At 37.7% G+C, this 19,162-nt stretch overlaps 1 protein-coding gene and 1 pseudogene across 1 annotated transcript; both read left to right on the forward strand.

Annotated features, from left to right (window-relative positions):
• Nucleotides 1–6,058: 6,058 nt before the first annotated feature.
• LOC130833793 (olfactory receptor 6C4-like) lies at nt 6,059–6,987 on the forward strand (annotated as a pseudogene).
• Nucleotides 6,988–17,731: 10,744 nt separating this feature from the next.
• LOC130833631 (olfactory receptor 6C4) lies at nt 17,732–18,661 on the forward strand. Its single transcript, XM_057703424.1, has one exon. It carries the CDS (start codon nt 17,732–17,734, stop codon nt 18,659–18,661), a length of 930 nt encoding a protein of 309 aa, XP_057559407.1.
• The last annotated feature ends 501 nt before the right edge of the window (nt 18,662–19,162 follow it).

Here is a 19,162-nt window from a genome sequence, read left to right on the forward strand (position 1 = left end):
TTTCTGAAGCCATATGCAGAGATTTATTTCCTCCTAGATTTATTTCCTTCTAGGATATGCTTTCTGTCAGGCACTTGCTTGCTTGCCACTTTGCTATTGGTGACTGTATCTCTAAGACAACATAGTGTGGTAGTTAACTAATTATAATGCCTCAGGGCATTCTCCTTAATAGATGATCAAACTTGAATCTAAAAAAAAGGTGAAGAGAAAAATGATAAAGCTTCTAGATGGAAATTAGAAGAATATTTCCATGATCTTGCGATAAAGAATATTTCTTCATTTTTATTTTATATTGGAGTATAGTTGATTAACAATATGGTGTTAGTTTCAAGTGTACAGCAAAGTGATTCAGTTATATTTCGTATTTAGGTTATTACAAAGTATTGAGCAGAGTTCCCTGTGCTAAAGAATATTTCTTAAACTAAAAACATTAATCATTAAAAGCATTAATCATTTTTTTAATCCTGGTAAATTGAACTGTTTTACAATTAGGAAGGCTCCATTTATCGAGAAACATTAGAGAGTGAAAAGCGAATATATGAATCTAGAAGAGTATACAGATAAACGTGGGCATATAAATTTTCCCTGGATTTCTTATGGTTCCTGTAAAGTGCCCTAGATTCTTAAGATTCTTCACCTGCCTTGAGAATTAGGTCTATAGTCACTTGGCTAGTTGATGGCTCTGATCCAAAAAGATAATAAAATTTTTCTTATCTCCCCTAGTGAGTCAAATGGTTACAGCCAAGGACTAGGTTCCTAGATTAAACCCCAAGGTGTCAGGAAGACTAGGCCTGTCTCCTTAATTATTTACATATCAAGGAAGAACGAAACTCAGGAACCTGGAGACATCTCTAAATTGCAAAAGCTAAGACATGCATGGGTCTATCTGACTCTTGGAGACATTTTATTTACCTATCAAATGGCTGGAGTACAGAGAAGACCCTTTCTGGAGGGGAGGAGACAGCTGCCTCCTTTCCCTTTATAAACAGAGAAGAATCATTTTTCCTGTCTCTTGCCTATGGGTTTAGAGCTGCTTACATAGGATGCCTTACCTGACTGTCATCATGTCACCCCAGTGATAAGACAGGGTGAGGGGATCCAATATACTTATTATTTATTGAGAGGTAATTAATAAGAAATCTGTTTCTGATCTAGAACACCTCATGTGTACATTCAGAATAAAATAGAGATAAATATTAAAAACCCAACAATAGAATAGTATTAGTTTTCATACCTTAGTTTCAATTTAAAGTAAAATTACTATATATAACAACAACATAGACAAACCAATTGCATATCTATATGCCAAAAGCAAATCACTAGAATATGAAATTGAAAAAAAAATTTTTTTAATCAAGTAGTTATGGATAAATATACAAGATTTCTTAAAGAAAAACATAAAATTTTATTTGGAGACATTTTAAAGATCCAAATAAATGGAGAAGTGTGCCATATTTATGGGCTAGAAAACTAAATGCCTTAAAGACACCAATTTTCACAAGTTTACTATACATTCAATGCAATCTCAATAAAAAAATCCAATAGATTTTTTGGTAAAAGTTGATAAGCAAAATTTCTGGTGAGTTACAAAGGACGAAAAATAATGACACACTCTAAAAGAAGGATAACAAAATGAAGGAAATTACCATAGGTCAATAATTATTCTAAAACTAGCTAATGAAGACAGCATATTATTATTGTTGCGGGAATACACAAATAGACCAATGGAAGACAATTGAACCTAGAAACTAACACATGTGTATGTGGGTCCTTAACTTATGATAAAGTCATCACCACAGTGGGGAAAGGACAGCCTTAGCAACAAACAGTGCTGAGAATATTTGACGTCTATATGGGAAAAAGTGAAGTTGGATAACAACTACAGAAGAAACCAACTCCAAATGAGTTACAGAAATAAACCTGAAAGCCAAAAAAAATTAATTTTAAGAAGATGATTTAGGAGAATATTTTCATTACTTTGGGTTAGGGAAAATTTTCTTAAATTAGATACAGCAAACAATTGCTAAACTTGACTGCATTAAAATTAAGAATCTGTTCGCCAAAAAAAAAAAAAAAAAACTATTAGCAGAGTGAAAAGTAGAAGATATTTGTAACTCATATAACCCAAAAAGTAATTATATTCAGAATATATAAAGAATTCCAATATATCAATAGGGAAAAGACAGATAACTCAATGAAAAAGAAGTGGGCAAGAGACTGGAACAAGAACTTCAAAAAAGAGAAATATAAATGGCCAATATAAGTATAGAAAATTCTTCACCTACACAAACGATCACAGAAAAGCAAATTAAGATCACATGAGTTCCACTTCACATCAATCAGATAGGTAAACACTGACAATCTGAAGTCCAAGTAAGGAGGCTGTGGAGCACAGAGCAATTGGATACACCAGGGGTGGTGATACTATAAATAATTCAACCACTTTGAAGTCAGTTTGGCATTAATAGTAAAGTGGAAGTTATACATACCCAGTGACCCAGCAGTTCCACTCCTGGATACATTTCACAGAGAAAATTTCAGACATGTGTCAGGATAGCTGTACATTTCATAATTTCTCCGAAATGAAAAATAAATCCCTATTAACTGAATGAATGAATGCATTGTGGCAAATTCATACAATGGAATCCTGTAATGCAAATGAATGAGTCACAGCTACAAGCAACAACATAAATGAAGCAAGACAAGAGAGAATATATACAGTGTAATTCCATTTTTATAAAGGTTGAAAACAGGCAACACTAAACTATATTGTTTGAGGATCCGCACTTAAGTGATAAAATTATAAATGTAAGCAATTTATTCTGTTGAAATTTTCTCATATGTAAGTGTAGATAAAAATAAGACCATCCAACAAAGAGCTTAAAAAAAAAAAATAAGACCAGGCTCAAAAGATATCTGAGATAATTAAGGAAGTTAATGCATGTAATGGACTCAGCACATGCTTAAAAAAAAAGAAGAAAAAGAAAGAAAGCACTTAATAAGCATAGTTGTTCATATTGTCCTCCTTGGCCTTGCTGTAATGTTCTTGGTGTTAGTATTGCTACTGATTTTTTATCTTTTGAAATTTCTGAGAACACAAACCTTCATTCAAAACAAAGTTTTTCACCACATATGTTTTTCTCCTTTTTGAGGATAATATTTGTACTTCATTCTTATAATATCACGTGATGAACAAGAAGGAAGGAATGGGCAGAAAATAAGGTAGTATTTGTCTGTATTTTGGGGTAGGTGGTGGGTGAATGACTGAATCATAATTTGAGAGATTGTTTGATTTCTGATGAGTTTGCAAGTATTATTCAGGGCCACTGATCCTCCTACAAATGAAAGCACCCCGAATTGTGTTGATTTTAGAAAAATAATTTACAAAATATTTTCAGAATATGGGGCTCTTCAATGATCATCTAAACATGTCACCAATAGGGAAGCACGTTTCAGTGATAACCAAGTGGTCATTTTTCTAGTCGTCTTCAAAGGTCTCTCCCCATTGCTCTCAGCTTCTCTCTCAGGTTCTTAGGCTGTAGCTGATTCTCTCATTGCACTTTTTTTTTTCTTGGTCTTTTTTTCCCAGCTTTATTGAAATATAATTAACATATAACACTGTGTAACTTTAAGAGGTACAACATGATAATTTGACATGCTCATTGTACTTTTAACAGAGTATCCCTGGCCCTTCTTCTCTCAGATATGTGTCCATAGTTTGCTCACAAAGTTGTCAACAACTGATGTTCATTAGCACCTTCTGAATTTGAGTCCACAGGGCACCTTTAGCTTCTATAGGAAATTGATCCCCTGTGCCTGCTCTAAAAGGAACAGATAAAGTTGAGGTCACAGGTGACCCTTGCTAACACAGAATCTGCAAAGAAATCCATATCTTGGCTTCTAAAGACAGCAACAGAAAATTTAGGAGATTTTCAGTCTGATCAGTCCTCCCTTTTAATTCCATCACTGCTACTTTTTTTCGGTTTACTGTTTTGCCCCTCCTAAGCAGACTCTCTCTCTCAAGAACTGAGGTTTAATTCTAGTTTGAATTATTTGAACTAATAGAAAGAGAAAATAATTAACTTATGATTTACTTAAGCCTTATAAGGTCGAGTACTTCTATGAAGGAACATGGCAGGATATGGCCAGATGGTGTATAGAAAATATGCTGATTTTTTACTATTTGTAGACTCATATGTGAATCTCACCTTTGATTCATCTTTTAGAGTCAACAAAGTAAACAGACCACTGCAGTCATTCAGATTGTGAAGAGTTTCCAGTTTCCAAAATCACTGATGTTATCAATTTGTGGATATAGACCATTGAAATTATACCACTGTGAAAATTCAAAGCTACTGAAAAATCACAGGTAAAGGACTCCCCCTGCAGTCAAGTGGTTAAGACTCCGCACTTCCACTGCAGGGGTACAGGTTTGATCCCTGGATGCGGAACTAAGATCCCACATCCCACATGCCGCAGGAAGAGGAAAACCTGCAGACCACTGCATGACTAGATCGGCATGTGACTTTCACAATCCGCTGGCCAAATGAACACATCAATGAGAAGTCAGCAATGCTCTAAGAAGAAATTTCCATAGTTATCGTAATGGTTTAAGAAATGCAAATTAAAACAACAACAAAATATAATTTTAAAAAAAAATCACAGGTAAGTACAACCAGAGAAGTGAGATCCAGCTCTGAGAAAACTAGGCCAAGGTTTAACCTTACCTAGGCCCTCAGTATTCATGTATGACTGTCATGGGAAAATTATCAATGACATCTGAAAGTATATGATTTTTCTAACTATGTGTGTGGATTAGAGGAGCCATTAAAATGTCCTTTGCCACCAGAATCTTCATAATCAGATAAGGCTAAAGATGGCAAAAATACATTACTATCAAAATTTCCTTCCTTGTGGACCACCAATGTGTATACAAAGGACAGCTATAATCAACAATATTAGCGTCAATTTCCTTGTGTCTGTGTTCTAAGAATAGTAGAAACACCCAACCTCTATTCCTAGATATCATCCAGGAGTCTTCCAAACTTTGAGCAAAAATCCATTCTGAAAAATGTGACTATGGCTGCCACAATATCTCTCTTCCCAGTGGTGTGCCAAATCAGTGCCCAGAAGACTCTGTATACAGCAATGAAGCATAAGGCTTAGTGCTTATCAATACAATTTAGTGATGGTGGAAGCCTGGACCTAGAAAGAGACTTACAGTATAAAATGACAGAGTCCTGAAACAACAGTCTCAGAATCTTAAAGGCCAAATAGACATTCATCCTAAAAAATTTGGGGAGAATGCAAAAAACCAGTTTTGGATTTGGGGTTTTTAGCATTGCCTGTACTGGGAGAATTTCCACAGGTTACTTTAAAGAGGAAACCAGGGAGCTAGACTATGAAGGAGATGAGGGTCAGTTACATATATGATGAAGTATCAGGTAGTATATGTAGGGGAACACAGAAAGAAGAGAAAAGAGGAACAGAGAGAGAAAATTACACCAAGAACATAGAAGTAAAAGACACAACTAAAGTCAGATAAAATTATTTAAACGTAGGAAATTTATGAATATTTCATAAGAAAGGATAGGTACAGACAGAGTCATACTTGTGTAACATATCTTTGCTAAGAACCCAGGAATAGGAAAAATGACAAAAGCTTTATGAATCAAATCAATATTTTATGTTGTGATGTTTTGATTCCATTTGTGAATTTTCCGTGCACATCCTTTGTGTGTGTGTTTTAGATCTGCTTTATTCTTTGTGTTTAAATCAATTTGTATTCATGTTTTAATGTGAAACTATTAATCCATTAAAATATTAATTTGCAAAAAAAAAAGCTTTATGAATCGAGCCACTTACACAGGGACCCTGGGGCTTCCATTGAGCCAAATCCAGTCCAACAGGATGCTGGTTTGAGCCAATTTGGATGAAGAGTTGATAATACGACCTGATCCTGTTGGTTGCAATTAATGGCATTTTTCCTACTCTGAGAAACTCTTCAGTTTTCATCACTGACCTTCTCTTTTTCCTTTAGATCTACTGAAGGTCAACAATGAAAAACCGAACCACATTCACTGAGTTTATCTTGCAGGGCTTCACAAATCAACCTCAACTCCAGGTGGTGATATCCATCTTTCTGCTCCTCGCCTACATGCTAAGTGTCCTAGGAAACCTGACCATCATCATACTCACTCTGGTAGACCCCCACCTCAAGACCCCCATGTATTTCTTCCTCCGGAATTTCTCCTTCTTAGAAATTTCCTTCACGTCCATCTTTATTCCCAGATTTCTGACCAGTATGACAACAGGAAATAAAGTCATCAGCTTTGCTGGCTGCTTGACTCAGTATTTTTTTGCTATACTCCTTGGGGCAACAGAGTTTTACCTCCTGGCTTCTATGTCCTATGACCGCTACGTGGCCATCTGCAGACCCCTGCACTACCTGACCATCATGAGCACCAGGGTCTGCACACGACTCGTGTTCTGCTCCTGGCTGGGGGGAGCCTGGCGATCTTGCCCCCAATCATCCTGATAAGCCAGATGGATTTCTGTGTCTCCAATGTTCTGAATCAATACTACTGTGACTATAGACCCCTCCTAGAGGTTGCCTGCTCAGACACAAGCCTTTTAGAATTAATAGTCATCTTCTTAGCTATTTTGACTCTGGTGGTGACTCTGGTGCTGGTGATACTTTCTTATACATATATTATCAGGACCATTCTGAGGATCCCCTCTGCCCAGCAAAGGACGAAGGCTTTTTCCACCTGTTCCTCCCACATGATTGTCATCTCCCTCTCTTATGGCAGCTGCATCTTCTTATACATCAACCCATCGCCAAAAAAAGGAGGGAAATTTGACAAGGAAATATCTCTGCTCATGACTTCAGTTAGCCCCTTGTTGAACCCCTTTATTTATACCCTAAGGAATCAGCAGGTGAAGCAAGCTTTTAAGAATACAGTAAAAAATATTGTAAAGTTTTAGTACTCAGAATTTATTTTAATTAATAAAATTACCTGACAAATATGTGAGTTAATCCATATCTATTAAACATAGGCTATGTTTCAAATGATATGCTGGACATTGAGAATAGAAATATATGAAACATGGTTCCCAAATTGCTAAGAACCTCCAGTCTAGTATCGTAGAGAGATATAAAAATGAATAAATTATAATCAAACATTAAAAGTTATTACAAAGGGATGAATGAGATGCCATAAAAAAAAGATTTGAAACAAATAATTTTGCTCTTGATGTCATGGCATTTCACTTTTGAGAAGTTTGAGAGGCAAAAACAGTTTATAACAGGAACAGTAGGGGTACAATAATTTAGAGTGAATGGTAGGAGCCCAATAATGAAGATATTTATTGCACATTTAGAAGTAAACCGGGCATTATTGAAACAAGAGAAACTAAGAAAGAAAAGTGATATTATCAATTTTGCTTTTTGAGGAATATAGTAAAACAGAGACTAGATCAACTCCTATATACAAGGTGGGTGATAAGCGATTAATCAAGAATAGTATTCAAGCCAGTGATGGTAAATGTCCCATCGTGGTCCATGAGGATAAAGAGAAAGGACACAATTACGTCCTAATTCAAACAATTTAGTGGATAGATGATGGAGGTGAGAAAGTTTTCCAACTTGGAAAGCTGCATGGTTGATAAAGCCATAAATCAAAATGAAGGATTCAAGAGGAAAGTATTTGTAAGCTTAATAATCACAGGTTATAAGAGTTAAGGAATCTTTACTTTATGTAGGAAATAACCTTCTGTCCTATCTCATTAGGATATTGTTATGATAGAAGTAATAGTGAAATAATAATAATAATCATAATAAACTTTTAAAATTCAAAAAAAAATAATGTTATATTTAATCAAGTTTGTTTTGAAACACAGATTAAAAAATAAAAGTATGAGAAGTATTTATTTATCAGTGTACCAATAGACTTAGCTTTAGGACATGTAAAACGTGAATAAGATTAGTTTAAAAGTAAATTCAGGCAAGCAGTGCAAGAAACAAAGTGAGGTTTGGAAAGAAAGGTTTGGCCTTTATCTCAGAGTGACTGAAGAGCACAGCCTTAGGAAACCTCCTTGAAAGTAGTTTCTTTCTTTGTGTGTGTGTGTGTGTGTGTGTGTGTGTGTGTGTGAAGATTTATTTTATTATTTATTTATTTTATTTTTGGCTGCATTGAGTCTTTGTTGCTGCACACAGGCCTTCTCTAGTTGCAGCGAGCAAGGGCTACTCTTCATTTTGGTGCATGGGCTTCTCATTGTGGTGGCTTTTCTTGTTGTGGAGCAGGGCTCTAGGCATTCAGGCTTCAGTAGTTGCGGCACGTGGGCTCAGTACTTGTGGCGCATGGCCTTAGTTGCTCCATGGCATGTGGGATCTTCCCAGCCCAGGGATCGAACCCATGTCCCCTGCATTGGCAGGTGGATTCTTAACCACTGTGCCACCAGAGAAGTCCTAGGAGTAGTTTCTAATCAAGGATATTCTGAAATAAATTCTGCCAATAGTAGCCATCAGATAGATGGAGTAGGAGAAGGAAGGGGAAGGAGAGGGGTTGGGGGAGAGGAAAGGAGGGAGGGAGGAAATAAAGAGATATGATACAAAAAGTAAAACCTCCCCTAGAAGTCAAGAATTACAGGCCTAAGAATTGTCATAACTGGAAGCAAAGCAGTCGAATTGTCAGTATCGTGTCTATAAATCTTCACTATTCTTTCAAAGTTTTATAAGAGAAGTTCAAAATCATTTCAAATCTAGTAATAACAGACAACTAGAGGTCATGTGGAGAAGGAAAATATTGTCATACCTAATTTAAGAAGGAATGAAAGTTTTAGACATGTAAGGTGGAAATTGCAGGAAATAATGAGAACAAAATAATCTTGAAGCTGTAGGTATGTATGAAATTTCAACCTTTCACCCAGCAAGTGGAAGTGTTTCATGTGCCACTTTCCCTAATAGTAATCCACAATGCATGCTGTTGATGTTTTCCCTAGAATTAATGTCTAATGATTATTCCTAAAGAGTTTCCTCAATTGTGTTTTAAACTCCCAGATGGGAGACTTTGAACATTTTAAAGAGATTAGCCCCGGGCAGTCTTTGAATATGCCTTTCCTTAGACCTTTCTTAGACCTGACAGATAATTATATCTTAGATGAGTATAATCAATTATATATATATATTCAAAGTAATAAGTGCACATGCTTAAAAAATCAAAAGGCACCAATGCCTCCCTATGCCCAGAACATATCTGAGATAGCTTTTTCTTATGTTGGTCTTGTTTATGCTTTAAATAATGAGTTCAGAGAACTATCTATTGACTTTAGACATATTTCCTGTTGTAAAAGATAGGGTTTCAGGTTTTATAAAATTCTCATCTCCTACTTCCCCATATCCCTAATATTGCTAACATTAGATAATTTTTAAACAATATTTACAATATGTTTATATCAATAATGTTCCCTGTTCACTATAAAGACAGGTGGTACAATACAATTATATTATTTTCTTCAACAGCCTTTTGATTCTCTAGCAGCATCTCATTACCTTTTTATTTGGTGCTATTTGCCATATCTTATTCTCAAATGTTTAAGTCTGTTAATTATTCTATTGAGTTATCTTTCATCCTAAAGACCTCCCTCTTCAGGCTTCCATCCTCCTACTCCATCGATGCAAGTGGCCTTCTATACATGTTCAATGGCTATCCTATAGTTACTGTTGGTTAATGGATTAAAAAATGTAAAATGAGATGTAATTTTTCAAAAAGCATGACAGGATACAACCCCTCAACAAGGATTACAACAATGAGAGAACATTACAAAAAGATGATAAATCAAAAACTAAGACTCAAAATACATTTGTGTATCATAAAATTAAACAGTAAGATGTTCCATTATGTAGAAACAATTCCTGGGACACACAGATAAAGATTATTCTCAAAGATTATTTTAGATGCTACAAATACAGTAGGTATTATTGTCCAGATAAGTGCCTTAAGAGGAAATGAGTGGTACCCACCAATAATTGATCCAGTTACCCAGGATACATCATCAACTGGGAGAGTGGGTAATGTGAAATTTTGGAAATCTTTTATAATTGTTCCCATAAACTCATTAAGACTGGATTGTGGCAAACGAGTCAATGTCTGGTCCCCCCAAAGTAAGCAGACTCCTAGAGTGTACATGTAAAATGTGTACATATTACACCTGGAATCTTCTGTTGATTGCTGCAAGCATCCTCCAGTCATTTTGATCCACAGGCAAACACGTTTGTTTTATGTAGTTGAACAATTTTTTTTTAAGATTTATTTATTTATTTTATTTATTTATTTTTGGCTGTGTTGGGTCTTCTTTGCTCTGCACGGGCTTTCTCTAGTTGTAGCGAGTGGGGGGCTACTCTTCATTGCGGTGCGCTGGCTTCTCACTGTGGTGGCTTCTCTTGTTGTGGAGCACGGGCTCTAGGCATGCAGGCTTCAGTAGTTCCAGAACTCGGGCTCAGTAGTTGTGGCACATGGGCTTAGTTGAACCCGTGTCTCCTGCATTGGCAGACGGATTCTTAACCACTGCGCCACCAGGGAAGTCCCTGTAGTTGAACAATTTTTATAGGACAAGCTAGAGAGATGGAGATGAAAACAAACAGACCAGTGTTCAAATAATTAGTCCCATATCTGCCCCTTCTTCACTGGTTAATCCTGTGTTTTGGATTTGTTGAGTTATTTCCTCCATTGAAGTATCAACGTTTACTTGGTATTATGTTTACTTGGGAGAACAAGAATGTTGCCAGGGAGGTACATAATGCGATTTCTTTTCATTATATCTTCCACAGCTGGCCTTAAAACTTCTTTGGCTTCTGGTTTTTGAATGGGTTATCAAAATTTGGAAAGAGGTTTAGTTTAAACAGATCAATCTGAACCTCGATAGGCTCAGCTCCAATCACAGTGCCAATGGCAGTGAAATGTCTGGCCAATAAGGAATCTAGAGCTTCATGGAGTTCCTCCACTGTGTTTTACTTAGACATAAGGACAAACTATCTCAACTACAGAAGCAAAACAACCTTAGATTTCCTTCAGTCAACACAGCGTATGTACCATTGTAAACACATCCTGCTGTACACATTTTTAAATACGTAGTTATCTAAGGTATATCCAAATAAATTATCCAAAGACATGCTTTTATAGCCCAGATTTGGAAATCTAGGATTATGACAACTAAGTGTCTTGCAAACTTTAGTGATAACCCTTATCTCAGAGTTTGTCTGCCTGGCAGTACCCGATATGAGATCTTCAGGATCTTCAAGTCACGCAGCATGCACTATGGCAAATTACTCAGCAATTGGATCATCCAATATAAAAAGCAAGAAGAGCTATGCTTTGGAAGATTGACATGACTACTGTTGAAAACTCGGTGTATGATCACAGCCCACTGAATAGCAGTGCAGAACCAGCTGATCACATGTACACACCAAAAAAAAAATCTATTTTGCATCACAGACTGGAAATTAGATAGTGCGAACACTACAGTTTTGTTATTCTCTTCAAAATTATTTACACTATCCAAGTTCCTTTGCCTTTCCACGTATGTACATTTTAGAATCAACTTATCATTATCTCCAAAAAAAATCCTACTAGAAGTTTTACTGCGTTGCTTTAAATCTATAGATCAAATTGGGGAGAATTTATTTCTTAAAAACATTAGAACTTCTTTCCACCAGAGCTGTTATAGACGGCTGCTATTGCAGAAGTTTGGGGTTCCCCAAAGGCCAGAACCCTACTCCCCAGGATCACAGCAGAGAGGGCACTAATCTTAGGGAGCTGGATGTCACACCCCCTGCAGGATATTGAAGACAGGAGCCGCACACCCCCACGAGGCAGCAAATCAGTGAAGGGTCACCAGTGTGTGATCACCAGCATCTAGTATTAGAAGCAGGAATACTGGCCTGTCATGAGGTTTTAGAGAACTGAGAGCTGAAGAATAGTGAACAGCAGTACACAGAGCTTGAGAGGCGGCAGCAGCAGCAAGTTGGCCCAAGAGGCAACGTACGGAAGGATGGTCAGCCGTGCTGCAGCAGGGGCAGAAGCTGAATCTCAAGGACCACGGCCACCATCAACCTGGACTCTGAAAACCTAAATGGTGTCAACATTCAGGATAACAACTTGGGAAACATGCTTAACTTGTGCTGAATATCAGAGAGACCACTCTTATCCTCAGTAGAGCCAAGAATTGTGTTTGGCAACATTGCTCTAGGACAGGCACTCTTGGTATCATTAATTAATTCATGGTTTTCTAGCATAGTATCTTGACAAGCTGCCAACTAGAGCTTTTGTTCATTTTAATAAAAGAATAAGAAGTGTCTCACTGAGGTCTTGTTTTGTGGCATGTCTGGAAGGACAGGGCAGTAATATTTCCATATACGTGTCTACCATGGTCCGAGAATAGTAACTAACCCTTGCAGAGGGAGTTGGTAGCCCCATAAAATCTATTTGCCATTGGCTGAGGGACATCGCCTGGGGAGCGGATCTTCCTGCGTGTTAGCGGCAGGGGCACTTTTTCCCACGTAAGGTGCGTTGGTTAGTCACTGTATTATCCTACAGTCCAACAGGAAAGGGCAAGTCCCTTTCATTCTTCTCAGGCCTTTACGGCAGAGGCCACACTGTGGCCTGGCACTTCACGGGCCCACCAGGAAAGGGTTAGTGGCATCAGATCTGAGCTAATTTATCAGCCTGTGCATTGTAATGAGGCTCTGGAAATTGAATTTTAGTATGTGGAGAACACATGTGACCTTGGTTTGTATTTTGGTATCTGTGAGGCAAGAAATTCCCAGAGTTCTTTACCCCAAAGAGAGTGTGAAACAGCCTGGATAAGGAATTGTTGTTGCTGCCATTAGCCAGACCACATGACCATACCTTTGGCGATGACCCAAGAGTCTGCAAAAATGTAAAGGGGCCAATTGTTGGCCAGGACACCCTCCGGTATTAACGTGACCGTGCGGAGCCCTAGGTCTCACCTTTGATTAGAGACATCCCAGTTAGGGAAAAGAGTGCAGCTAATTTTCAGTGGGCTCCATCCTGTGTGGTGTCAGTGCTGAATCAATAAAGTACACAAATTCCACTTCCTGATCACTCAGTTGATCCCAAGGGGGTCTCCAGGTGCCCGAGGGATATGGGAGAGGGGTGACCTCTTCAGACACCACTGCATTGAGCAAAGGACGGAGGACATGGAAACCATTTTCTCTGTAAGTGGGATATGCCAGAGGGCCCAGATTTGGCTCTATAAGTAGCATTTTCATTTTAATAATGAAGCCTCTGTAGCCGTGCCAAGTTTGTGGGGCTCTGCCTTAAGGCCCCAAGACATAATGGGCAACTGGGTGCAGAGAGTCACAGGCTCAGGATTTGTGAAAGCATTTATTCCCAGAAGGGCCCACTATACAGCCAACAGTTGCCATCCTAATGGGGTGTAAGGTGCAGCCAACGAAGGTCGTTTTTTGCACCAGAAGCCCATAAACCGTGGCTGATTCATTGGCTCCAGAAGGAATGAGATAAGAATGTTGAAGCCTCCACAGTGAAGGAGTCTCTGTTGCGGCCAGGGGGATGGGAGGGTAGACTAACACTAATAGAAGTGCCTGTTTTATTGCAATTTAGAGCCTTTTGTTGTTGGGGGGCCCATTCAAAGTGAGCCAATTTAGGTGCAGCCACTATGAAAAATAGTATAGAGTTTCCTAAAAAAATTAGAAAGAAAACTATCATACGGTCCAGCTGTTCCACTGCTTGGTATTTATCTGAAGAAAATGAAAATACTAACTGAAAAAGATATCTCACGCCACGTTCATTGCAGCATTATTTACAATAGCCAAGATATGGAAACAATCTAAGTATTTACTGACCGTTGAATGGATAAAGAAAATGTGATATATATATATAATTATTCAGCCATAAAAAAGAAGGAAATCTTGCCATTAGCAACAACATGGATAGACCTTAAGGGCATTATGCTAGGTGAAACAAATCAGCCAGAGAAAGACAAATACTGGTTGATCTCACTTATATGTGTTCATTGTAGACTATTTACAATAGCCAAGACATGGAAGCAACCTACATGTCGACTAACAGAGGAATGAATAAAGACGTGGTACATATACACAATGGAATATTACAGCCATAAAAAAGAATGAAATAATGTAATTTGCAGCAACATGAATGGACCTAGAGATTATCATACTAAATGAAGTAAGTCAGACAAAGAAAGACAAATATCATATGATATCACTAACGTGGAAGCTAAAACAAAGTACAAATGAACTAATTTACAGAACAGAAATAAAGTCACAGATATAGAAAACAAACTTATGGTTACCAGGGGGTAAGAAGGGGGAGGGATAAATTGGGAGATTGGGATTGACATATACACACTACTATTTATAAAATAGATAACTAATGAAGACCCACTGCATAGTACAGCAAAATCTACTTAATACTCGGTAATGACCTATACGGGAAAAGAATCTAAAAAAGGGTGGATATATGTTTATGTATAACTGATTCACTTTGCTGTACAACAGAAACTAACACATTATAAATCAACTATACTCCAATAAAATTTTAATTAATTCATTAATTAAAATAAAAACTAAATTCATAGATACAGAGAAGAGGCTGGTGGTTGCCAAAGGTGTGGGTTAGGGGTGGGAGAAATGGGTGAAGAGAGTCAAAACATACAAACTTCCAATTACAAAATAAACAAGTTACAGGGATGTAATGTACAGAGTGGTGACTATAGTTAATAGTACTATATTGCATATTTGAAAGTTGCTAGCAGAATGGATCTTACAAGTTCTTATCACAAGAAAAAAAATTCTGTAACTATGTATGGTGACGGATATTAACTAGACTTATTGTGGTGATCATTTTGTAACATATATAAATATGGACTCATATTAATGTAATGTATTCAATTATACTAATCACAAAATTAATTAATTTTTTAAAAGGAAAAACAAAACAAAGTGAGTCCACTTGTGAGAAGCAGCATAATGGACTTAAAGAAAATTTATGAATGAGGAACATGTTGCCTCTGAGGCCCAATGAAACACGTAAGTGCTGATGAAAGTGAAGAATTTCTTCCTTACTATATCAGATATGAGTCATCCCTGGGCTGATGAGTAACTTTCAGAAATTTTAGTGAAGTAGCAGGGGCTTGAATCCTATAGGATGCAGTGGCCTAACACTGATCGGAAAGCTCTATGACAAGTTTTGTATATCCCATGTAAGTGTATTGTTTGAATTTCCTTGCCCAAGGATATTATCAGTATAATGTCACAGCTGTGTTCCTGGAATAATGTAGTTAAGAACATGCCTGCAAAGTTATGTGCATTGGCAGGGCTGTTGAAATATCCCATGGAGAGTGAAAGCATATTGCTTCTGAGAGCCTGTAGACCTATACGTAGAACAGAATGTATTAGCCAAATCTATAATAGCAAAATATTTTCCCGTTGCTGATTGAATGGAGCATTACTTTCAGTAATATTAAGTATGCAGATCTTAATGGAGGATACCGTGGCATTAAGGTTGTGGTAACCCACTGTAAGGTGACATTCATTTATATCAGGTTTGAGCACTGACCAACTAGTTTATTCAAGGGAGAAATATTAGGAACAGTGACTAGGGCAGACATACCAATCCCCAGGGTTCTCAATGCATTGATCTCAACAACACAAACCTCATGGCTGTGGCAGATTCTTTCATGGAACCCTTCTCATGGTCTCTCAGGAGCTGCTCTCCTCAGCCACATTTTACAACTTGTTCTCCACGCTGTCAACAATTGAGGTTTATTTGCACCTTTTGAACTTGGGTCCACTGGGCATCTTTAGCTTCTTTAGGAAATTGATCCCCATGTGCCTGGTCTAGAAAAAACAAATAAAACCTATGTCACTCTGGCTAACATAGAAACTGCAAAGAAGCCCACCCACATCCTGCCTTCTAAGGACTTTGCAATAATCTCTTAGAACAGAAATATTAAGGGTTTTTCAGTCTATTAAAGTCCTCTCTTCTAATTCTCTTATTGCCAGGGGAGGGGGGTTATTTGCTCATTTATTTGTTTTTCTTTTTTATTATACATGCAAAGGACTCTGACTCTCAGGAACTGTGATTTGATTCTGGTTTGGATTCAAAGAATGGAAGGTAATACACTTCCTTCCTAGCTAAGCTACAAAAACTTGGGTACTTCCATTAAGAGAAGAATCAAATGTGGATAGGAAGCCAATAAAAAACATGCTAAATTTTATCCTACTCAAAGACTCACGTGGCCATCTCACCTTTGACTTTCCTCTTAGGAACAACAAAGGAAACGGAAGTAAACAGCCCACTGCAGTCAATCATATCTCTGAGCGTGTGGATATTGTATGTTTCTAAAGCAAGTGCTGTTATCATCCTGTAAATATGGATCATTAAATCAATCAACCGTGAAAATCTGGATGAAAATGCAAAACTTGCCAAAGACCACAGGTTAGTACAAACAAGGAAGGCAGGCCTGAAGGGGGATACAGGTCGATGCCTCCAAAAGCTATATGGAATAAGGGGAAGACTGACAAGAGCGATTGTGAGGATATGATTTTTCTTACTCACGTGCGTGTGAATTAGAGGGGCCTTTTACATTGTCTTTGCTTCTTAATCAGAAAAATCTAAAGATGCACACAGGATATCACCACTATAGTTTCCTTCCTTGGGGATTACCAATTTATCTATAAAGGACTCATTGTCAGAAACATGAATGTCCCTCTTCCTGGTTTCTGTATACCAAGAAAATTTGAGCCATGATAAATTATCATTCCTGGTTTGCCACTGAGGACTCTTTGAGACTTTGAGCACAAAAGACTCTACTCTGAGATGCTGTCTGTGGACCTCTCAGGATCTCTGTTCTCAGAGATATATACCAAATCAGTGTGTAGGAGACTGAAAATGGCAGAGAAACATAAGTAAAAGCTAATTAATATGATTTATTAATGCCTTAGACTTGCCCATGTAGTCAAAATAAAATGAGAGACTATTGAACTAAAGATATTAAAGTCCTAGAGTATTACAAAGTCATCCTACAAAAGAAGTGGGGGTGTAGAAAAATTAATTATGCATCAATATCTTCAGAATTATCTGCTTGGGGAAATTTCTATTGGTTGCTGAAACAAGGAAGTCAGAGATTTGTACAGTAATGGAGATAAGGATCTATGGCACTTATCCATTGAAACATCAAATAGTGCAGGGAGCAGGGAAGAAGGAGAGAAGAGGGGGAAAGCACAAGGAGGGGAAAGGGAAACACAGAAAATAGAATCAGATAGAGAGATTTGTACCACGTGCACAGAAGTATGAGAGATGAACAGAGTCAGAGAAAAGTGACTTCAATGTGGAGATTTCATAAATATTTTGTAAGAAAAAGATGGGTTCAAAAATTTATTCTTCTGGGAAAAATGAGTAACTATTCTGTAATAGTTCTGTTCTGTGTTCAGGAATAGATCAACTTGAGGAATTACAAAGACTTTAGGAATCAGCTCACGTGCATGAGCAACAGGGGGTTTCCATGGAGCCAAGTCTAGTCCAATGGACACTGGTTTGGGCCAGTTGGATGGAGAGTTATATGTGACCTGATTCTGTTGATTACAGTCAGCCTTATCTCTCCTACCCCAAGAAGCTTTGGTTTTCACCATTCTCACCTTTCTTTTTAGATCTACTGAAGGTCAGCAATGAAAAACCGAACCACATTCACTGAGTTTATTCTCTTGGGCCTCACAAATCAACCTGAGGTCCAGGTGGTGATATCCATCTTTCTGCTCCTCGCCTACATGCTAAGTGTCCTAGGAAATCTGGCCATCATCATACTCACTCTGGTAGACCCCCACCTCAAGACCCCCATGTATTTCTTCCTCCGGAATTTCTCCTTCTTAGAAATTTCCTTCACGTCCATTTTTATTCCCAGATTTCTGACCAGTATGACAACAGGAAATAAAGTCATCAGCTTTGCTGGCTGCTTGACTCAGTATTTTTTTGCTATATTTCTCGGGGCAACAGAGTTTTACCTCCTGGCTTCTATGTCCTATGACCGCTACGTGGCCATCTGCAGACCCCTGCACTACCTGACCATCATGAGCACCAGGGTCTGCACACAACTCGTGTTCTGCTCCTGGCTGGGGGGATTCCTAGCGATCTTTCCCCCAATCATCTTGATGAGCCGGGTGGATTTCTGTGCCTCCAATGTTCTGAATCACTATTACTGTGACTATGGGCCCCTCCTGGAGCTTGCCTGCTCAGACACAAGCCTCTTAGAACTGATGGTCATCTTCTTGGCAATTGTGACTCTGGTGGTTACTCTGGTGCTGGTGACACTTTCTTATACATGTATTATCAGGACCATTCTGAGGATCCCCTCTGCCCAGCAAAGGACGAAGGCCTTTTCCACCTGTTCCTCCCACATGGTTGTCATCTCCCTCTCTTATGGCAGCTGCATGTTTATGTACATTAACCCTTCTGCAAAAGAAGAAGGTGCTTTCAACAAAGGAATAGCTGTGCTCATTACTTCAATTACTCCCCTGTTAAACCCCTTCATTTACACTCTAAGAAATCAGCAAGTGAAGCAAGCCTTCAAGGACACCATCAAAAAGATTGTGAGGCTTTAAAAAACAAAATATATTTCAAGGAAAAATATATTTCACTTAATAAAAATGTATTGAGTGTCTACTATATTTCGACTGCTGAACTGACATGTGAGGGTAAACATATGAAAGGCATATGCCCTAATTTCAAGGAATCTATGGTATAATATGATAGAAATGTGTATAAATTGTAATTGATAAGTTTAGAGTTCACTTATAAGTCGTAAGTTTACAAAAAATTAAAGAATTTGGTAAGTGTTATTAGAGAAGGATGAATGAGAATATCTAAAAAGAACTATTGGAAAGAATTAACTGTTTTCTGGAAATTACTTGAAATTTAAGAGGCAAAACATACTGCTTATTTAGGAGAGTGGGAAGATAAAAATTTATAGTGAGAAAGAGAGACCAGAACATAAAGGTATTAAATTACAAAGTATGGAGTTAGCTAAACATTGGTGAGTCAAGACGTTTTAAAAAAGGAAGTGATGTTATCAGCATTGTTTTGAAGGAAATCTAGCATTGGCA

The sequence above is a fragment of the Hippopotamus amphibius genome, chromosome 12 (assembly GCF_030028045.1).
Source record: "Hippopotamus amphibius kiboko isolate mHipAmp2 chromosome 12, mHipAmp2.hap2, whole genome shotgun sequence".
Lineage (NCBI taxonomy): Eukaryota > Metazoa > Chordata > Mammalia > Artiodactyla > Hippopotamidae > Hippopotamus > Hippopotamus amphibius.

Excerpts from the sequence above, each read along its gene's own strand:
- LOC130833631 (XM_057703424.1), top strand. The coding sequence starts at position 17,732 with ATGAAAAACCGAACCACATTCACTGAGTTTATTCTCTTGGGCCTCACA.